Source organism: Protopterus annectens, chromosome 8.part0 (assembly GCF_019279795.1).
Source record: "Protopterus annectens isolate FY-2018-M chromosome 8.part0, PAN1.0, whole genome shotgun sequence".
NCBI lineage: Eukaryota > Metazoa > Chordata > Ceratodontiformes > Protopteridae > Protopterus > Protopterus annectens.
Window position 1 is genome coordinate 447,821,143 of NC_056741.1, and position 21,617 is coordinate 447,842,759.

The 21,617-nt window shown below is 41.0% G+C and overlaps 1 protein-coding gene across 1 annotated transcript in view; it reads left to right on the plus strand.

The window, feature by feature from the left end:
- The window catches only part of LOC122808866 (mothers against decapentaplegic homolog 4-like), a gene marked incomplete in the record, with an annotated part of 2,707,603 nt that overhangs the window by 2,581,411 nt on the left and 104,575 nt on the right, over positions 1-21,617 (plus strand). Inside the window, 2 exon segments of the mRNA XM_044079966.1 lie at positions 5,025-5,193; positions 18,129-18,267. Of these exon segments, the coding sequence (XP_043935901.1) occupies positions 5,025-5,193; positions 18,129-18,267 (308 nt within the window).

Sequence of the window (21,617 nt, forward strand, 5' to 3'; positions counted from 1 at the left end):
AGAAAGGCTTTAGTTTCCCCTAGTTAGCTATGGTACATAGTTTGCCTTGGCTCTTATTTTCCTAATTGGTGCGAGTCTATCAAGGATATTGATGAGAATATTGTTGAAGTAGTCAATGGCTTGGTCTCGATTCAGGGTTTGTAGTGGTTTTCAGTTACTATGTTTTAGAATACTGTTTAGTTTACAATCATCTGATTTGTCTTGTTCATTTGGAAAACTGGAAAGGGCGTGGTAGGAAATGTCTTAACTGAAGTGTCCCTAATTTGCTTTTCTGCATTTGTTGACTAGTTGCTTGTTCCTTCATCTCCTTGTCCCACATCCAATTCTTACTTTCTTTTTGTCAGTTCATATTGTGCCTGCCATTGACCTTTGTAAGTTTTAATTGTAGTAATGTAGGCTGCAGTAATTTAAACCAAAGTTTAATTTCTCTGCAGTCTTACTGAAGAAAGAAAAGCATTTGTTAGTACATGTTTGTAGTGAAAAGTCATTTTTCACACAGACTCGTGTTTCCAACTTTTAAGATGGTTTCTTACACAAAGTAGAAAGAATTTCCTCTTCTAGCTGGTAAGTCTGTAGTTTATTCAGTGTAGGTCATTGCTGCCTTCTCAGTCTCAAGTTTAGAAATATTTAGCCTGTTTGCTCTTTTGTTTCAGTATCAGCAATAGAAAAAGTCCAATCCATGTGCTGAGGCATTTTCTCTTAAAGTCTTTAGAGTCATTCCCTTTGATTTTTTTTTCTGGTACTGTTGCAAACCTCCAGCTGTCTCTGCATGACCTATTCCCAAGTTCAGACAGTTACTGTGCCATTTTTATATATATTTTAGTTGGCATTCTACCATTTTCTTTCATATCGTTTTTAGCAGTTTGCGTACCAGTTATTTCCTCAACACCTGGATAAAGCACAATCTCTTTCTTGCAAACTTCTGTTATTCATTTCTCTGTATTACAAAAGGGAGAAACTTCGGTTGAAAGTCTGAGTGCATTTTGTTAATCTTTCTGTTCAGAGTGAATTTTCTCCTTCAACTGCCATTGTCATGTTTTTTCTCACTACTGCTCCACACTACTTTATATCCCCTTCTGATTTTTCACAGCTGTTCTTTCTTTAACTTCACTTTTCCTCCTTTTTTGACCTCATGGATATTATACACACTTCAGTTACTGATGTCTGTTAACTAGCTAGAATAATTTGAATCTTCTTGCTGTTTTTGATGGTTTTCAGCCCAGATATCTAATTTTAGATGCTCACAGTACCCACCACCGTTTTGGACTTTCAAGCTAATAACTTGTTCACTAGGCATACAAAGGAATCTCTAGGAATGGGTATCTCTCTCTACCCTCATACAAGCACTACCATGCATTGGTGCCACCTCTCTAAGCAATTTGTGGAGACTCAAGACTTCCCAAAACAGAATATGTAGATTCATAATAGGGGATCCCATGATAAAGGGCTGGTAGATTGTTATTGTAAGAGTTGCTGTCCTCATCAGCATGATCCTAAGATAACAAGTCTCAATTACTGCATATTATCTTCTTTGTATCATTACTACCAGGCAATGCATAGGATTGCTCAGACGAGCAGATTACTTCATAGTTTCCCTCTCTTTTCCACTTTGCTCATTAGCTTGCACATTTAACATCACTGTCATTCAAAGCCAATTAGTATGAAACCTCATTCTTCGTAGCACTCAAATTTACCTACATCATCTACATTCTGTGAGCAAATTAAAATATTGATTTATCAACAAATGTAGCTGCAACATACCTCTGTCATACATTGAACTTAGCAGGTCTTTTCTTGGGTAAGTTTATAATGATAGCAAATTGTTTGATTGTAGCTGTATTGAGGTTCCTGGAGTGACATGATTATGCTCCAAAAATCAGTTGAAACAACAGGCTTGTTAAGCACTTTTCTGACATCAAAAGCAGTAATCTTGTACTTAGCAGTACTCAGCACCAGCAGAAAAGTAGTAGGAAGTCATTGAACTCACAATTGCTTTCTAACCTGTATAGTACATGGGAGCAGGTAAAGCTCCATACATTACAAAGGATTATGATATGTTCTTACCATGGATACCAGGACTCACCTCTTAAGCTTTGCTGTCAAGATGAATTTCTTGGCATCCATGTCTTGAACACATAGCATTTTGGTTATGATAGAAGACCCCATCTTAATCTTGTATGTAATATACTGAGCTTTCTGATTTATCCAAAAGCATTCTTGGACGTGAACTTTACTGGTAAAGCAGTAAGTTATCTTAGTGCTGCTAGTTACCACGTAAACAGCATCTAGAACTCCTTTATTAAAAAATGCAGTTCAGTCTTCATCAGCTTGTTTGTCAATAAATTCATCTTGGGAGTGAATCTATCTCTAGAGTGATGTTTTCAAGGTAAATTTCTTGACATTTATTTTTCAGACAAGTAACAAACTAGTTATGATTATAGACCTGATCATGATCCTCTTTTATGCATACACTATTTGAAGTTTTTCCTTTCAAGGGAATCCTAATATTATTACAGTATACATATATTTTTTAATCTTACTGTAACAAAGTTGTAACTTTAAAAGGGTCTGGTGGTTATGAGTTTTATATATATATATATATATATATATATATATATATATATATATATATATAAATATATATATATATAAATATATATATAAATAAAATTAAAAATAAAAACATACACAAGGAAACCCTTGAGGGAGGGCTTTGCCTATAAGCAGAGCTGGAATATGGTCAAATGAGGCCCTAGGCAGGGTAATGGATGAGTACCTGGATGTTCAGAATCTCCTGTTTTTTTGCCTGGCTGGTCTGATGGCCTAAATCAAATCTCCTGTAGGCTTGTCACGTCTTAACAGATGTCCCCTGCAAGTTCCTAAAGCCCTGCTGTTTACAAAGTCTTCCGCAAGGTGATGGAGCTTGTTTTATTTATAGAAGTTTTTATTTATTTTTTTTAAATATATAAGTAAGCCCCCAACCCCACCTGTCTAACAGTCACCTAGTGCTGGATCCGGCTCTGTATACAATATAAATGGAGATTTTTCCACCTGCTGTAGTCTGCAAAGTTTTCTGTTTCTCCTGAGTTAGGTCTTTTGAATGACACTTTTTTTTTTGTTTTGTTTTTTTTTTGCCTGAGACTTTTTTTGAGTTAGGTCTCAGCTCCTTAACTGTGAAGGTCTGTGTATTGACTCTTTCAGCCTTTTATGAGTTTATCAAGGGCAGGACTTTGGCTCAGCAGAGAATGCCTAAGCTGCTACTGAGGGAAATATGACATCATAGTTCTCCCATCAAGAATCGTTCACCTCCTTTTAAGGTAAGATATGTTGTCATACTCACCCTGTAAATTCAGGTACAGAGAGCCTTGTTTTATATGCTACAGGGATTCATTATCCATTTGGGCCAACCCCTCCCCACCAAGTTTATGCATCTGGTGGTGTCTGAGATATCTTAACTAATTTGTCCACCTCAAAACTTCCACGACACCCACAAACTGTAGAAATAACACAAATGAAGGCAAAGGCAAACTGATCCACTCCCATGTATTTATTTAGCGCTTTTGTTTATAAAATACAAACTTCCTCAGAATAAAAGCTTGTGTAGCTTAGCAGTGGGAAAGTATGTAATGTATATGAAAATGCAAGTGATACAGACTGCAAATGTAATATATCTTTAAATGCTGGTTTCAAACTGAGGCAAGTTTATCATATAGTTTTTGTGCATATATAAATGAGCTGGCCACTATGGTTCAAGTCTTAAAGCTTTTATTCTGAAGTAGTTTGTATTTTATAAACAAAAGCGCCAAATAAATACTTGGGAGTGGATCAGGTTGCCTTTTGCCTTCATTTGTGTTATTTCTATAATTTGTCCAGCTCTCATTCGTTTGTGCAAAATTTTTGAAATGTATTTTGTATATTGTAGCGGTCTGTCAATAATTGCGATTTTACCTTGAAAATGGATGTCTTTAGAAAAATTGGTCACTTTGTTAAATTCATATGCCCAATCATGACTGCTAACTGTAGTAAAGTAGACCCTCGCTAAAAGGATGTCAAGCTGCACATATTCTGTGATCATCACTTATGTAATATCCTGGGTAATGCAGCTGGAAGTCATTTCATTATAGAAATTACTACCTTTTGTGATTGCATCTTTAATGTTTTCAGCTGACTGTACTGCATCCATCAGTAATTGCAGCCTGGATGTTCAGTCCGAGGAGAGTTCTATCCCTAGGCACAGAGATGCTACCATGGCCTAAAGGAGACATGCTGTCTTTGTGGGAGATTGTGTACAGAAATTTGAAAAATTGTGTGAAAGTGAAGAAAAGAGGTTCTGCAATCAAAGACCTTCTGCAGAATGCTGTCCTGAATATGAACTGACATTGTGAATGTTCATGTATAAGTATTAGTTTCCTAGCTGATAAGTGATAATTCACTACAAGGCACCTTTGTCCAGATAGCTCAGTGAAGTGGACTTTTGGATTAATTAAGGCTTTCCATATGAAGCACCACCTCCTTAAGGAGTTCAGAGAGGAAATTCCAGGAGACCACTCAGTCTCAGTAGCACACACATTATTTACTTTCTTACAAATTTGATGTCATCTGCCTATCCAACCGGTTAAGCAGTTTAAGGGTTTTTCAATAAACTTACTAGATGTGTCTTTTTTGGTTGAATAGGGAGTATTTTCTGGTAAGTGACATATTCATAGTTGCTTACGGTACACACACAGGCCGAGGAAATTAAACTCAAGACTGTACAATGAAGTTCATTTACAGCTCATAGTCTTAAACCTCTTTGTGCTGTAGTATCAGATGCATTTCATTATTGGAGTGATATTTCATGACCCACTCTTCCAAGATGAATCTCTGTGAGTGATTAATGTAAAGACTCTGGAAATTCACAGTCTCCAAATACTTCATTATTTTGATGTAAGGTGCCTGATCAGAGTTAAAGTACTAATAAAATGGAATTTTCTTCTTTTCTCTTGCTACTCCTGTCTGTAATTGTATATTGTATTAATTTACAGGTTACATATTGGTAAAGGTGTGCAACTGGAATGTCGGGGTGAGGGTGATGTCTGGATGAGATGCCTGAGTGATCATGCAGTCTTTGTGCAGAGTTATTACCTGGACAGAGAAGCGGGACGTGCACCTGGAGATGCTGTGCACAAAATATACCCTGGTGCTTATATCAAGGTGAGTGATCAGCACTTGTCATGATTTAGAAAGGTGTCAGAGCAAAAACAATTAATCACAAGTAAACATCACAGAAGTTTTACAGTAATGACTTCTCATATTTCTGTTAACCCCCATCTCAGCAAGTTTATCAGTGAAGCAGTAGGATTACTTCATGTAACACTGGTGGCCTGGATTTGGAAGTGGATCTTGCTCACTGTAGAGTACCTTGTGAAGGAAAGTATGTCCAGAAGGACTCAAAACTCCCTGGAATGCAAGGCAGAGTTTGTATCACAGTTGAAATGTTATGTGAGGATTCAAAAAGATAACTGGTTTTAATTAATTGTGCATATTACATGATTTCTGTATGTACTTTTACACCTGCCATTTTATGTGTAACCGTAACTGTGTAGACACAAGTAGGTAAGCTGAAACTGAAGCAGTTCAGTGCACTCATGCTGCCTGTCATTTCAATGTGTCCCTATCAGTGAAGCAACTGTTGCAGGGGCATTTTGCTCCTCAAATATCCTAACAAGTAGACCCAGACTGAACTGACATTGTGCAGGGACTGCTTGGAACTTAGTTCTGACTTCCTTCTACTGAATGATAAAAAGTTCCACTTTATAAGGGTAACAGTTTTACCAGTTTGCATTCTACACTTTAGCTCCGAGAGCTATAAGTGTGATTAATTAATGAGCTTCCATCTTTAGGCCGAAGTTTGATTCTCTCAATTTCCATTTGCATTGCAAACTGTGAGCAACTTACTTAACCAGACAGCCATCTCAGATCACACTCGTACCTCTCAACTGTCCAGATTTTTGTCATATTGTTTGGTCTGTTCTTCAAAAAATATCTGGTTTTCTGATAAGTCAAGAATTGAAGTCACTAAATAATGGAGATACTTGAATTTCATACTTCATAGTCTTCAGAAAATACATACTAATTTAAAATCTGTTCCTGATTTTGGGTGTTTGCCCCCCCCCCCCCAATGATCTTTGGCTTTGTCCAGATTTCTTATGCTAAATAGTTTAGAGGTATGATCTCCCTTTAAAAGAAGTACTTCTACTTTACTTGCCTCTCAAATGTCCGAAATGTCGCAGAATGTCCAGACTTTTGCCACATATTTCTAGTCTGTTCCTCATAAAATGTGTAGTTTTCTGATAGTTCAGAGCACTGAAGTCACTAATTATTTATGTATTTATATTTGTTTTCAGGGGTAGAGCACTGATGTCTGTGGACCTTTTCCAGACTCTGCCTGGGAGCACTGCCTGGTTATGTGACTTGCTCAGAATTACATAGGCAATGGAGGCTGAGGGAATCAAACTCTGGATCACTGGACCAGAGGAAACCACTCATTAACAGCTCCTTAATCCTTTGTGCCAACTGCCAGGCATAATGATAGACATTGGAGTTTCAGACTTCATATCCTTCAGAAAATGCATTCTGTCTCAGAAACCCTGTTCTGGCACATTCCTGAGTTTAGGAGAGCAATATTTAGAATTTGTCCCCTATTATTTCTGCTTTGTCAAAATTCTTGCACTTAGTGGTTGAGAGATTTCCTGGATAACAGGTAGATAAATTAAATTAACCAAAGTTTCTGTTCTGCTTTAGACTAAATCTTAATGAGTGAGTTTATGAAAATCTGCTCTTAATGCGTGAGTTTTTGAAAAAATGCTTCCTCTTAGTTTAATTAGACTCCTTTGTAGTTGGGATAACCAGCTGTGTGTATTTCTACTCATGATTCAGAGGCAGTATGCCCTTGTTAAGTTGTATGGTAACTTGAAATGTTCAGCATCTGATGTGGTAAGGTAATCCTCTTGTACGTTCAGGAGGAGTATGACAGTATGAAATTAAGTAATTGAGCTGTTGGCCCAGAAACAGGGCATCTGTTCAAGCTAACATCTGCTTGAATTTTTTCATAGCTTGGGACAGTAGATGAGTAGCAAGGGTGAGAAAAGCTAGATCTGCTGTGGGCTAACTCCTTTGTGGGAGTAAATGAGGGCTGTGTATGTCTGGTTGATCTGTAGTGGAAACTCTAGATATGTTTACCCCAATCAGGATAATTTTCTATGCCTTGTACCCAGTCCTTTCATGTCACTGTTACAGTATTCTTTACTGAAGGGATTCCCTGCTAAGGGTAGCCCAGCATCCGGCCAGTATACCAAAGCCTTAGGATTTTATAGACATTGTATGTCATACGTATGCTCCCTGCTCAAGGCTTAGGACATAAAGGCGATGTACATACCTCAGAGCTTCATTGTAGCCAGTCTGAACGCCATCACTGAACATCGGTTAGAACTTGAACTCTTCTTCTTTGCTGTTTACCGAGCCGTATTTCAGTTAAGTGCCCTGTTGGAGTTTCTTATCTTTTCTTTCTTTTTTAGTGTTGTGGGTTTTCATGTCATCCAGAAAGGGAAAATGTCAGTATGGGAGGCAGATTCTTCATAAGGATTGTCATGAGCAGTGCTGCTTCTGTTTGGGTGCTTCTCATGACCATATGCAGTGTTCTGTTTGTGCCTAAGTTTCTATGTAGTCATCTTTCCTCCTTGTCCATCTGCCTGAAGAACCAGCATCTTAAATTGCTGGTGCAGGGTGCAATCGAGGAATCCTTCCATCCTAAAGGTCAGCTACCTGCCAAGAAAAAGGCCAAGAGAGTCAGGTCTAATTTGCTCTCCCACCTCCACCAGACATCTCTCTTGAGGCTGGTGAAGGCCCTGAGGATTGCCTGGTTGTTATGTCTTGATTCCTCTTCTGTGACTGTATCAGAGGCCGGCATAGATCCAACTTCTCACGTGTCCTTGGAAGCTCCACAGACATCTGTTCTGGATGTTGAGGGGGAGCCTTCACTGATCATTTTAGAGGATCTGAGGGGGATTCTGCAGTTACTTGTTTGGGAGGAGATTCGTACTGTCCTACTTGAATGTAGGCAAGGGTCTGAACCTCCAAGGGTGTTTAGGGCATATGTCCCTCAAAAGAAAAAACAAAAAATTAAGCATATTTCCCCTGCTCCTAAGTTTGAATGGCAGGATTTTACCCAGAGGTTGTTTAATGCATTCATGACATTGAAACCTACCGAAGGAGTTTCTGTACCTGCTCCTTGGTCCTCTACCCCACTCAGGAGGCTCAGTAGTACTCCTCTGATGAGGACTTGGATTCTGGGGAAGTGTCCCTGACATATTCCTCTCAGATTCCTTCTCCCTTGGATTATGGCTCTGAAAGAGGAAGACTGTTATTAGCCCAGACTCTCCTTTTGAGGAACTCTGTTTTGGGGATACTGTTTCTTATATGATGGAGTACTTTAAATGGGACTGATCTCCGGTTTCTGACATTCAGAAGAGATATTTTGAGCTCCTCCAGATGAAGTCCCCTAAGCCCTATGCTGTTCCTCTGGTCTTGGTCTTTTAGATACTTTTTCTGTTGCTTCTATGGCCCCAAACTCTCAATCTCCATCTCCTAAGAAACCTGACAGGTTTTACAAGGTGACTGATGACTATAAGTTTTGTTACAAATGACCTCCTCCTGACCCCTCTGTGTGGTATATCTCGTCTGACAAACCCTCTAAGCTTTTGCCTTCTACTAAACTGCTTCCTTCAGACAAGGACAGTAGGGCCATGGAATGGCTGGGCAAAAATATATACTGATGCTTCCTTGGCTATTCGGGCTATTAATTACCAGACTTGTATGACCAAGTATATTTTAGCCCTTCTTTCTCAGGCTTCCCAGGCTATCTCCAACATTCCTGATTCTAAAGTGAAGTCTTCGGCCCCCTTTTTTTTTTTTACTGGTCTCCACTTCTCAGGTAGCCCACCATTCTATTAAATGTAGTTATGATGCAGCTGACGTCTCTTCTAGAGCTGCTGCTTTTGGTTCTGTTTTGATATGCTGTTCTTGGTTTGTCCCCAGCCTTTCCTGATAACATTAAGGCTAAAGTGCTGAATGCTCCTCTTGATAATAAGAACTTGTTTGGTTCTGCAGCTGCTGAGCTTTTTAAGTGTCTGCAGATAAAGGAAAAAGCCTTACAAGACTTGAAACATGTCTTTGTTTCTCCTATTCCCAAGTTCCAAAGGAATTCTCCCTCTAAGTCTGCTTTTGTTCGCAGACAGCCTTGGTCTCCTCCCATGGGTAAAAAGGTTCTAGGCAGATTCTTCCTGCTAAATCTACTCAGACTTCCTCTTCTCAGAAACCTCCTTTTCAAGATAAACCAGATTCCAGCTGACTGTTTTCCCCTTTCCTCAGTCATGTTCCTTTATCTCTTCATCTTTTTCTGTCCCTTCTCAGTTGGTTAAGGATCTCTCAAGACTTTTGGGTTCTGTCCATCATCCAATCATCCATCAGGGTACTTCATGGTGTGGAAATCCATTCCTCCCTTTCTGGGCATCCCTGAACCTCCTCAGGAACAGCTTTCTTTCCAGAAGTACTTCAGGGCCTTCTATCTCAAGGCAGCATTCAGTTTTATTCCAGAATATTTCTGATTTCCAGGTGGAGGCCCATTCTAGACCTCTCTCAACTCAGCACCTTCCTGAAGATCTCTTCCTTTCGGATGTTATCCCTTCAGACCCTGTTTCCTCTCCTCCTTCCCCAGGCTTTCCCCTACCTCTCTGGATCTCAAGGATGCTTATCTTCATGTCCTTATTCATCCCCTTTTCAGGAAGGTTTTGATTTTCTCTGTTTCTTCCTTGCATTTTCAATTCTCTGCTTTGCCCTTTGGTCTTTCTACTGCCCCAAGGGTTTTCAACAAATGCATCGCTCTTGTGATTGCATTTTGCAGGATGAGAGGAGTTCAGAGCTTTCCTTATCTGGATGACGTCCTCATTCAGGCTTCCTCGCCCGAGACCTTGCTTTGGCACCTTCACTGTACTGTTTGCCTCTTATAAAGCCTGGGGTTTACAGTAAACTTCCAGAAATCAGCCTTGGTTTCTTCTCAAGATCATGTGTTTCTTGGTTGCAGGCTCCAGACCCAGCCGTATGATGGCCTGGCTGCCTCCTCCCAAGGCTCTTTGTCTGATTCTTTTTTCAGTCGTTTCTTCCTCAGGTTTCATTTACAGACAGGGAGTTTCTCAGAGCTGTAGGTTTCATGGCTTCCACCATTCCTATAGTACCTCTAGCCAGGCTTCATGTGAGAAAATTACAGTGGTTCTTAAAGTTAGTATGGCTCCATCACTGTCATCCTTTAGATTATCCAGCCCCTCTTCTTCCATGCCTCAATCTCGAGCTTCACAAGTGGCTTCATTAGCTGCCTGTCCACCCGGGACTTCCATTTCAGCCCCCAGTACCCACTCAGGAACTTTTTTCAGATGCCTCAGACACTAGGTATGGAGAGTCTTTCAGTCCCACCAAGGTCCTGGTTCTTAGGCCCCCTCATCAGAGATTAGACCATGTCAATATCAAGGAGATGAGAGCTCTCCTTTTTGCCATTCAGACCTTTCAATCTCTCTCTCTTCCAGATTCCCTCAAAATCGTTACAGACAATACCACAGTAATGCAGTACATCACCAAGTTGTGTGTGTGTGTGTGTGTGTGTGTGTGTGTGTGTGTGTGTGTGTGTGTGTGTATGTGTGGGTGGGGGGTAGGTTGACTTTTCAAGTTTAGGATCTAGCTGTCCAATATCAAGTAACTCTTCAAGCTGTATATATTCCTTCAGAGCAGGCTCACAAATGGATGCTTCACAGAGATGTGTTTCTGGACATTGTCCATCAGTGGCGTACTCCTCAGGTAGATCTTTTTGCCTCCCCTTTGAACAGACAACTTCCTCCTTTTTGTACGAGAATCCCATATCCTTTGGCCTGGAAAGCGGATGCCCTCTCTTTTTCCTGGAAGAGGATGTTTCTCTACTCCTTCCATCCTCATCCTCTCATTCTGAGGGTCCTGCTCAAGACAGAGCAAAATCTTGTTGGTTACTCCCTTTTGGCCCAGACAGCATGGGTTCCCCCTTCTTCTACACCTAGACAAGGGCAGTCGTAACAAGTTACCTCACAGCATGGACCTACTCCACGCAAGACAAGGGGTCTGTCATCCATTCTCACTTGTCCACTCTTCAGCTGACATTGTGGGTGATAGGATTTTGATCTCTTTTAGGCACTTTTTTTTTTCCCTGAGGACATGCTTAGGATGTTCTTCATTCCACATTGCTGCAGTCCTAACTATTGGGTAGTCCGCTGTCCAGTCGGCCCGAATAACAAAGTATATCCTCAGTCTTTTTTGCCGCATGGTCCGATGCAGAAGCAGTTTTGCGAGTGCAGGTTGTTTCTGAAGTCGGAGTTTCAGACCGAATCAAAGTTTTTGGTTTTTCTTGCCTCAGTATTTAACCGGATGTCAGAAAAAGTGAATAACTGTATTTCTTGTGGGAAACAGATACCTCATAGGGATTACCATACCTTGTGTATACCTTGTTTAGGGCCTGAGCACGACGTTGTTGGATGCCGCTCTTGTGCTAGATTTAACAAACGCACTATTAAGAGAAGGTTAGACTGTGCCAGGTTAGTGTTTGGGAAGCGTTGTAATTACAAAATGCCGCCGGATGGGTTGATGAACCGCAGTCCCGGACGGGTTCTTCTTAGAAAAACTCAGTGGAGCCAGAGGTTTTGCCAGGAGTTTCTTTGGAGTCTCAGGCAGAGACTTTACTGTTACAGGATGTGCCTTCTCAGGAGGTAGGCCAGGCTGAGGGGCTTCTCAGGTAACTGTTCTTCCCTCTCTTCCCAAGGTAGTTAGAGCCTCCTCTGTTTCCAAAACTTTGAGAGGTAGGCCAAGTTTAGCTTCAGTGGGGCTTCTCCTAGCACTTCAGGTTCTGTGCCTAAGAAACATATGCTTAAAATGGCAGAAGATTTGATTACTATGATTAGAGGTTCTATGCCCTCCTGATAAGAGGCCTAGGGTGGAGCCTGAGTTTGAGAGTTTTGAACAGTGTTCAGAGGCTTCTGAGTCTTCGGAAGACTTGCAGGAGTATCCTCCTTATTCTGATTCTGATGTGGATGATTCCACCCTCCTGAGGATTTCTCATTTTCAGAGACTCTGCATTCCATGAGGGAGCACTTTAAGTGGGAAGGCCAAGATTACTCTGATTCCAGGAAAAGGCTTAGGGAATTCTTGTTTTTACCCCAGCATAGGCCCTTAGCTATACCTCCTGTGTTGAATGTGGTGGAAGATGTTTTTGCAGAGGCTTTCCTGAACCCTGATTCTTTGCCTCCTGCTCCTGTTAAACCTGATAGGTACTATAGGGTGCCTGAAGCTCATAAGTATCTTTTTAAGAGTCCAAGGGCAGACCCGAAACTGTTTCTCAGGGACCTAAAGGTGTTAAGGCCTCTGTTGTTAAAAACCCTGTTCCCACTGATAAAGAGGCAAGGGCTTTGGATAGATGGGGAAAGAAAGTGTATACTTCTTCCACTTTAGCCATGAGGGCGTTGAATTGTCAGTTTCACATGCTAAAATATCAAAATTATCTCCTTTCACAATTGAAATCTAAGGTGGATGCTTTGGCGGAAGGTATTGAGTGTAAAGAGTTGCTGGATTTAGTTCATGTGTCTGAACAAGTGGGTAAGCATTCTTTGCAATGTGGTTTTGATGCTGTACAGGCCTCCTCGAGGGTGGCTGCCACTAGTTCTGTTCTTCGCAGGCATGCCTGGTTGAGGGATCAGAATTTAGCTGAGCATGTTAAGACAAGGATTTTGGATGCTTCTTTACAGTCTGATGTGTTGTTTGGTTCGCCTGTGGAAGCAGTTTTAAAGAAAATGGAGGACAAAGCTAAGTCTATGCAAACTGTTAAAGATTTTTGCAGGTGCAGCCAAGTTTAGTAGAAATTGGCCTACTAAGGGATGGACATATCCTGCTTATGATTCCCAGTCTAGGGGTAGGTCTAGACGGCAGAGCTCAAGGTTCTTTGCCTAGAACAGGAGTTCACCTGCTCAGACTTCTGGTGAGGGCAGGGTCAGTCCTTTAACAGACCCAATGACTCAGCTGCCAGTAGATTCTCGCCTGGCAGCTCCTTTGGGAGGAAGACTGTCTCTTTTCAAAGAAAATTGGGATTTAATTACTCAAGACAGATGGGTGTTGGATATCATTCACCACGGTTACAGGTTTTATTTCCATACATTGCCCCTTTCAAAGGCATGCCAGACGTGGCTCCCCCACAAAGGAAAGAGGCTCACAAGCAAATTTCTCTGTTACTCCAAATAGGGGCCATTCAGCCAGTCCCTGTATCAGAAAGGGGCCTAGGATTTTATTCCCGCCTGTTCCTAGTACCAAAGAAGGGGAACACGTGGAGACCAATTTTGGATTTATCTATCCTCAACACTTATCTGGACATTCCAAAGTTCAAGATGTTACAGCTTTTACCTCTGCTGGGCAAAGATCACTGGATGGTAACTTTAGATCTCAAGGAAGCTTACCTTCATGTGCCTATAAGACTAAGTTGCAGGAAGTATGAAATTCTCATTATCAGTTCTCTGCATTGCCCTTTGGCTTATCTACTGCGTCCAGAGTATTCACAAAGGTTCTGGCTCCAGTGATAGCTTTCTTCAGGCTAAAAGGAATTCAAATCTATCCTTACTTGGACGACTGCCTGATTCTGGCTCAAGAAAAGGAAGACCTTCTACAGCATCTGGAATATGTTATAGCAGTGCTAAGATGCCTAGGGTATTCTGTGAACGAAATAAAGTCCAGTCTAGTACCCTCTCAAGACATGTGCTTTCTGGGTGTGAGACTGAATACAGCAGCCCAGATGGCCTTTTTAACCCCAGACAAACAAAAGAGTCTATCCCTTTACTTCCATCAACTATCTCATCAGTCCGGCTGACTGCAAGGACAGTCCTTCAAGCATTAGGGTTCATGGCATCTTGTATTCTGGTGCTTCCCAATGCCAAACTGCATATGAGGAAGCTGCAATGGTATCTCAAAAATGTATGGACACAGCACTGCCAGGATTTGGACACTGTCATTCCAATAATACCTTGCCTTCAAAAGGAATTTCTGTGGTGGGCTCAGGAATGTCACCTAAACAAGGGACTCTCTGTGACCCGGCCAGAGGCGAGTCAGATTTTAACGACAGATGCCTCGGACATTGCTTGGGAGCTCATCTAAAAGGAAAGTGGATACAAGACAAGTGGCCTGCCAGACTACAGCATCTACATATCAACATGAAGGAGATGTTAGCAGTCCAGTTTGCATTAATGGCTTTCAAGGAGTTACTTCTTCCAGGGCAGGTGTTGATTCTAACAGACAACACAACTGTCATGTGGTACATCAACAAACAAGGGGAACACATTCTTATCCTCTATGCAGGCAAGCAATGATTTTATGGGAGACTGCACTCAGCTTGCAACTAACTCTTCAGGCAAGGTTTCTGCCGGAGCACAGAACTCCTTAGCAGATGTGTTAAGCAGACAAATCATGGATCCCCACGAAACTGGATCTTCATGTATTTCAGAAATTGACAGTGTCATGGGGAACTCCAGACATAGATCTGTTCGTCCACTAAACCACCAGCTGCCAAAGTTTTGCACAAAGGGGTTTCATCACACAGCTTGGAAAGTGGATGCTCTGTCTTTCAGTTGGAAAATCTTCATGTATATGCCTTTCCACCTCTGCCTCTTCTTCCAAAGGTGCTCTTAAAGGTCAGACAAGACAGGCCAAGGATGATTTTAATAGCTCCAGATTGGCCTCGCAACACTGGTACCCACTACTAAGGAGTCTGGTAAGGAAGCCTCCATGGCCTTTACCTTTGATTCCACATCTGTTATCTCAGAAGGACGGTCATCTGCTCAATGTCAAGCTTCACTCTCTTCATCTAACAGCCTGGCATATTCTGTGTTGAAACACAGCAGGTCTCATCTTCCTCAACAAGTTTTAAATGTGATTATGGAAGCTAGAAGACCTAGTACAAGGAAAGTGAAAATGGAAGAGATTTATTTTGGAGTACAGCAAATAATTTGGAGATTTCTGAGCCTAATTTGAGGTGGCTCTTCAATATCTTACTGAGTTATTGGACAAAGGTTTGTCCTTCTCTTCCATTAAGATTCATGCTGCAGCAATTTCAGCTCACTATGATTGTGACCCACCATTGTTTTCGCATCCTTTGTTCAAGCAGTTTCTTAGAGGGGCAAAGAATATAAGACCCCGAGCTCCTACTCCTGCTTGGGATCTCAATTTTGTGTTGGAAAACTTACTCTACAACCTTTTGAGCCTCAGTGCACTGCTGAATTGAAATACTTGTCATGGAAGACTGCTTTTCTGTTGGCTATTACTTCTGCAAGAAGGGTGTCTGAGTTGCAGGCCCTTATGGCAGTAGAGCCCTTTTGATTTTCCATAAGGATAGGGTATCATTACGCACTAATCCTTCCTTTATGCCTAAGGTGGTTTCTAGTGTGGCTTTAAACCAAACTATTCATTTGCCTACTTTTTATGCAGACCCCAAAATAAAGGGGAAAAGATTTTGCACACTTTAGATGTACACAGGCAATTGCGTTATTATTTAAGCAGGACTAAGGATTTTAGGCAGTCTCAGCAGTTGTTTGTTTCTTTTGCTTTGTGGGCAAGCCTGTGTCAAAACAAACTATTTCTAGGTGGATTGGGTTTTGCATTGCATTTTGTTATTCCCATCATGGCAAGGAGATTCCAGCTGGGATTAGGCCTCATTCCACTAGGGCTACTGCCACTTCAACAGCATTTCTAAGGGGTGGCAACTAAGGATATTTTGGAGGCAGCTACTTGGAGTTCAGTGCATACTTTCTCTAAGCATTATCACCTTCCTCTCTACTCTAAGTCTAGGGCTGGTTTTGCCACAGCTATTTTGCAAGGCATGTTGTCAGCTCCTGCTTCTTTATGATTTGCCAGCCTCCCTTACCTCTGCTTTGGGATTCTACCCAATAGTTAGGACTGCAGCAATGTGGAATGAAGAACATAGTACAGTTTTGTACCTACCATAAATGTAGATGTTCGAGGATCCACATTGCTGCCTCCCTCCTTCCCTCTGTGTTTAGGGGTGGTTGTGTAGGTGAGGTTATATGCTGATAATTCTGTATATATTGTACATATTTTTGGTGCAGGTATATTGGGCCTTGTCTTTTTAGGGTCTTCTGACATCTGGGGCAAGAAAAGACTGAGGATATGGCGTCGGTCATGCGCATTAGTACCCTGACGCTAATGCGCCCTGACCGACGTCAGCCATATACTTTGGTATTCGGGCCGACTGGACAGCGGACTACCCAATAGTTAGGACTGCAGCAATGTGGATCCTCGAACATCTACATTTATGGTAGGTACAAAACTGTACTGTTCTGCAGGAGGCCAGGAAACCCACTGCCAGAAAATCCTATGCATCCAAATGGAAGAGATTTTCTATTTGGTGCCTTGCTCATAACCAGATCCACTTTCTGTGGAGATCCCTTTGGTTCTCTCTTATTTGTGTGAATTGCTCTATGCTGGATTAGCTTATCCTTCAATTAAAGCTCATCTTTCAGCTATTTCTGCTTGTTTGCTATTAACTCCTCCTCTGGCCTCTAGGTTTGAGGTCAAGCAATTTCTTAAAGATGTCCTTCATATCAAACCTCCCAAGGGACCCTATTCCACCGTCCTGGAATCTTAATTTTGTTCTTGAAAAATTGACTCAGACTCCTTTTGAGCCTGCATCTTCAGCTTCCTTACAACATTTTACGTGGAAGACTGTTCTTCTTTTGGCCCTTACTTCAGCTAAGAGTGTGTCTGAACTTCAGGCTCTTATGGCTGTTTCTCCTTTTTTGTTTTTTTTCATAGGAACACGGACAGGGTGCCTGTCTGTACTAATACTTCTTTTATGCCCAAGGTGGTTAATGAAGGTGTTTCACATCTTGGATTTGCATGGACAGCTCAGATATTATTTGGATTTCCTTTCATCCCAGATCTCTAGGTTTGGCTGTTTCTAAGCAAAACGTTTCTTCATGGATCTCGAAGTTCATTTGTTTTTATTAATCCTTTCATGGGAAAAGCCTTCCTACCTCTGTAAAGACTCATTCTACCAGGGCCATGACTTCCTCTGGTGCTTTCTTCAAAGGATTGGATATCAATTCCATCCTTGAGGCTGCTACTTGGATGTCTGTTCATACCTTTACTACAAATTGGATATTGTTCCAGAGCAAGTTCTGGCTTTGCTAGAGCTATCCTGCAAGGATTTCTTGAGGGTTCTTCTGGGCCTTCCTCTTCCCAGGTTCCCTCTTGAGTTTTTGAACTCTCCCTGTAGTAAAGAATACTGCAGTAGTGATATGGAAGGACATTGTACAGTTGTAGATGTCCTTCTCTTCAGTGTTGCAGCATTCACCCCCCCCACTCTACTCTTTTCATTTTCTCCTTCTGGATGCACATGTTCCTCCTACTTCCTAGAACTGTTGTCCTCCTGGGGCTATTCAGTTCTAAGGTACATACGTCCGTACATCACTTTTATGCCCTATGCCTTGAGCAAGGAGCATACTCATGACATACAATGTCTATAAAATCTTAAGACTTTGGTATACTGGTCAGACATTGGGCTACCCTTGGCAGGGAATCCATTTAGTAAATAATACCTCCGCAATGAAGAGAAGGACATCTACTGTTATGGTAAGATTGTACACAATTGTACTTTCCTCCACATCGATGCAAAGGGTTAAGTGGGTAATCAGAGAATGAATGAATTTCATAGGACAAATAATACATAATTGTGCAATCAAACTTTTAACCCATTTCATGCCTTGAGCCCCAGAGGTGAATGGTAATCATCAAGATGAAGATTATCATCTTGTGTAAAGGGTGGTGATACAACCATAACTGTCTTCTGTGTACTGCTAGCTAAAGTTAGTAATGTTAATTGTCAAGGTGTGCAGGTCTGTACCTTCAACATGTTTGCTGCACATGGCAGTCTGTTTCTTGCTTGGAAAGGAAGCTTCAGTTCCTATTTCAAGGTGTTGATCTATATTTAGTTAATCAGTATTTTCCGTTTTCTGCTTGCTTTTCAGGTATTTGATTTGCGTCAATGTCACCGACAGATGCAGCAGCAGGCTGCTACAGCACAGGCAGCAGCAGCAGCTCAGGCAGCAGCGGTCGTAGGGAACATTCCTGGACCTGGATCAGTGGGGGGAATCGCACCTGCTGTCAGTAAGTGGAAAAAGCTGGAGAGCCAGTGTGTGCCATTTAAAGTAAAACTAAGTATGCAGTTAAGATTGAGGATGCTTAGAAAACTTAACCCAAAATGGAACCAGTCACCCACATGCCTTGCAGTTACATTATTTGATTACTGTGCATATTCCAGCTGTAGACATAAATCTCTTCTTATGTACTTGGTAATTTTGGAAGAACCATTACAAATCAGCATATTTTTGTGTTTCAACGTGACAGTCTCTGGCCTGTTCATAAGTTATCTACTATGCAGAGTAGGGCTCTGTTCATTGATGTAGTATGTTTTTGTAGTGCACAGGAGCAGCGAAGAAAATAAAGGCAATTTGTAGGAATAGTTGAGTTTAATACAAGTCTGTGAGAACACTTAGCAAGCAGCCTATGGATGTTCAAACCATAGATTCAGGGTAATATTCCACTGGTGACATTTATCCTTTTAGATGTGCATTTGAAATGTGTAAGTTAGTTTTTGTCTTTTGACTGATTTGGTTGGTAACCTTGATCTGCTAGGCAGTCACTGCTGTTCAGTCAAAGCAGGTGGCATTTGCACTGTCAGGGCAGTTCCATTTTCATTTGAGAAGATATGATCATTAAACATAACCACCAGAATACCTGAAAACTTTTATTTGTTCCTACCACTATTATGCCATTGTCTACCTTCTATAAATCTGTTGATTTTTGAATCTTTTTCTAATTTTTGGTATATGGACAAACTGTGGATTTAAAGAGACACATAGTATGTGAAATTTAACAACTTAACAATAGGAATATGGTCTTATTTCATTTGGTCTCCCAGTTGGGGTCTGTCAGCTTTCTGTGTGGGCTATTTGCATCACATTTCGATGCTCAACAGCAGCCTTAAATGTTAAATTAAGAACTTCAGTCTATGATATATAAGATTGCTGACTCAGTAGTTAGATCTCTGCTCCAGGGTTTGAGGTTCAAGCCTGATCTTCAGTTGCTGTCTTTGTGGAGTTTGCATATTCTGCTCCAAGCATTGTTGTTTCCTCTCACCTCCAGAAACATCAGGTTAATTAATTATACACATTCACATGGGCGTATGGGTGTTTGTGCGTACCCATTCATGGACTTAACCCACTTACCTGGTTAACAGAGGATAAATAAATATGACTACTTACAGTTTGGATATCAAAACATGGTGGTGATAAAACACAAAAAGAGGGTTAACTAGGAAAAGAAAGGCAATACACCTTTTTTTTCCCTTCATTGTTTAAGGGTGTCGTTTGAAAAATGAGAAGAGAAATTTGACCATTAAGTATACATTTTTGGCCATCTTTTGAATGTTGATATTTTTTTGTTGAGAAATAATTCAGTTTCTTTTTTTCTCACTGATTTAATTTAAATGAATTAGTTGCACTATTGGTTAAACCTTTTGTGAAAATGTTTCTCCCCATTACAAATGTCTCAATTTATACACATGGTAGTGTAGGTTTTTTATATTACCTGTACAAGTTAATAGGACAAGCATTATCTTTACTTGTAAAGTCTAATATAAACTTTAAGCTGCACTGCTACCAGAGCAAATCATATGCTAAAAGCAAAGTTTCTTTTGGAACTGGCTAATAATTCTGTATATCTTATCTAGAAGTGTCATAAAGCAAGATTCAGAGGGGCTGCAGCCAAGTGGCATAGAGTGTCAGGTATAGTGCATGACAGAGGAATGCCAAAGAAGCTGAAAACTAAGGTGTACAAAACAGTGGTGCAGCCAATACTACTATATGGTACAGAAACCTGGACAGCAAAGGCAGAGCAGTTGAGGAAGCTAGAGGTGATGGAGATGAAGCGCCAGAAATGTGTTGTAGGATGCACACTTTGGGACAGATGAAGAAATGTAGATATAAAGAGCAAAAGCCAAAGTAGCTCCAATTGCAGAAAAATTAAAAAAAAAAAAAAAACAGATTATAATGGTTTGGGTGCATGTGCAGAAAGGCAGAAGACAATTTGGTGAAGATTGGGGACAGATAGGAAGAAGGCAAGAGGAATCGAGGGCATCTAGCAAAGAGGTGGATTGATTGTGAGAGAGAATATCTGTGACAGGCATGAGTGGTGATGAAGGCAGGAGAGTGGCATTGAATCAAGAGAGACGGCGACAATTGACACTACATCCAGACCCCAGGTAGAAAGATGGGAGGAGTTGATGATGATGATGATCTAGAGGTAACATAAAAATGTCCTTCTATTCCTTTGTTGTAGTTTTCTTAACCTTTCTTTGTACCAGGAAGATCCACCCTAGGTTGAGAAAAAATAGCCAACATATGGACTAGGCTCCGTGTCAGGTGAAGGAATTTCTAGAGATGGGGGAGCTAGAGGAACACCACTCAGGACGTCCAAGATAGTGGACCGTGATTCCCTCATATCTCTCTGAATGGACATCTGCATTGGCTTTCCGGATGTGCTAGTGGCGCCCTCCCTAACTGCTTCTGAAATGGTACCCACTGCAGGTTGGGAACCAGAGATCGAATGGGCCTCTGGGCCTTCAATGACCTTGAGAGGAACGTCCAAATCCAAAGATGCAGCCGAAAATTCAGGCCTGACCTTTTTGGCCACCTTTGTTGGCTCACCAGATGGACCTGTGGTTCTTGAGGTAAATGTTCAAGGCCTACAAACCACTACGAAGGGTCTTTGGGACAAACGTCTGGCAAATTGTGCAAGACTTAGTGTGCTTGGACCTAGTTGGACTTTTCCAGATTTTGTATTGTATCATATTCCCTTTTCCTGTAATTTGATACTGTGGGGTATCACGTTAGTGGAGTTGCATTTCACTGTAACAGAATTCTTTTTTTTTTTTTTTTTTGGGTTTTGCAGATTGATAGATTAAATTGTTTTGAAGATGCTGAATTTTATGGAGTTTTCTTATGGTTTCCAGGGAACTGAGGCATGTGATTGATGGGATTCTCTTTGGTCATCTTGAGTTTGTGAACAGCAGGCAGCTTCAGCTGGCTAATTGCTTTATTGTGCTGGGCTTGGTTGATAATGGGAGGTGTGCAGTTCCTTGGGATTAATTCCAATGCTGTAGTAAATGTGGATGTGACTAGTGTTAGACAGGCTTCGTGGACTTCAGTTTGAACCAGGTGTTCTTCAGCTTAGAACAGTGGTGGAATTCAGCTAATGGTTAACAAATTCAGACTTTGTCCATGCTTTTGTGATATTCTGAGTAGTATTCTAATATAGTGAATAAGAATTTATGAAACACAATCTTGGCAATTTTACAGCTCTTAGTTGTTTGATCTTAGTATACATTTCATTTGCTCAGACTTGTTGATGTTAACAGCCCTGTATTACATGTAATTTGTTTCATTTTATTTGATTTT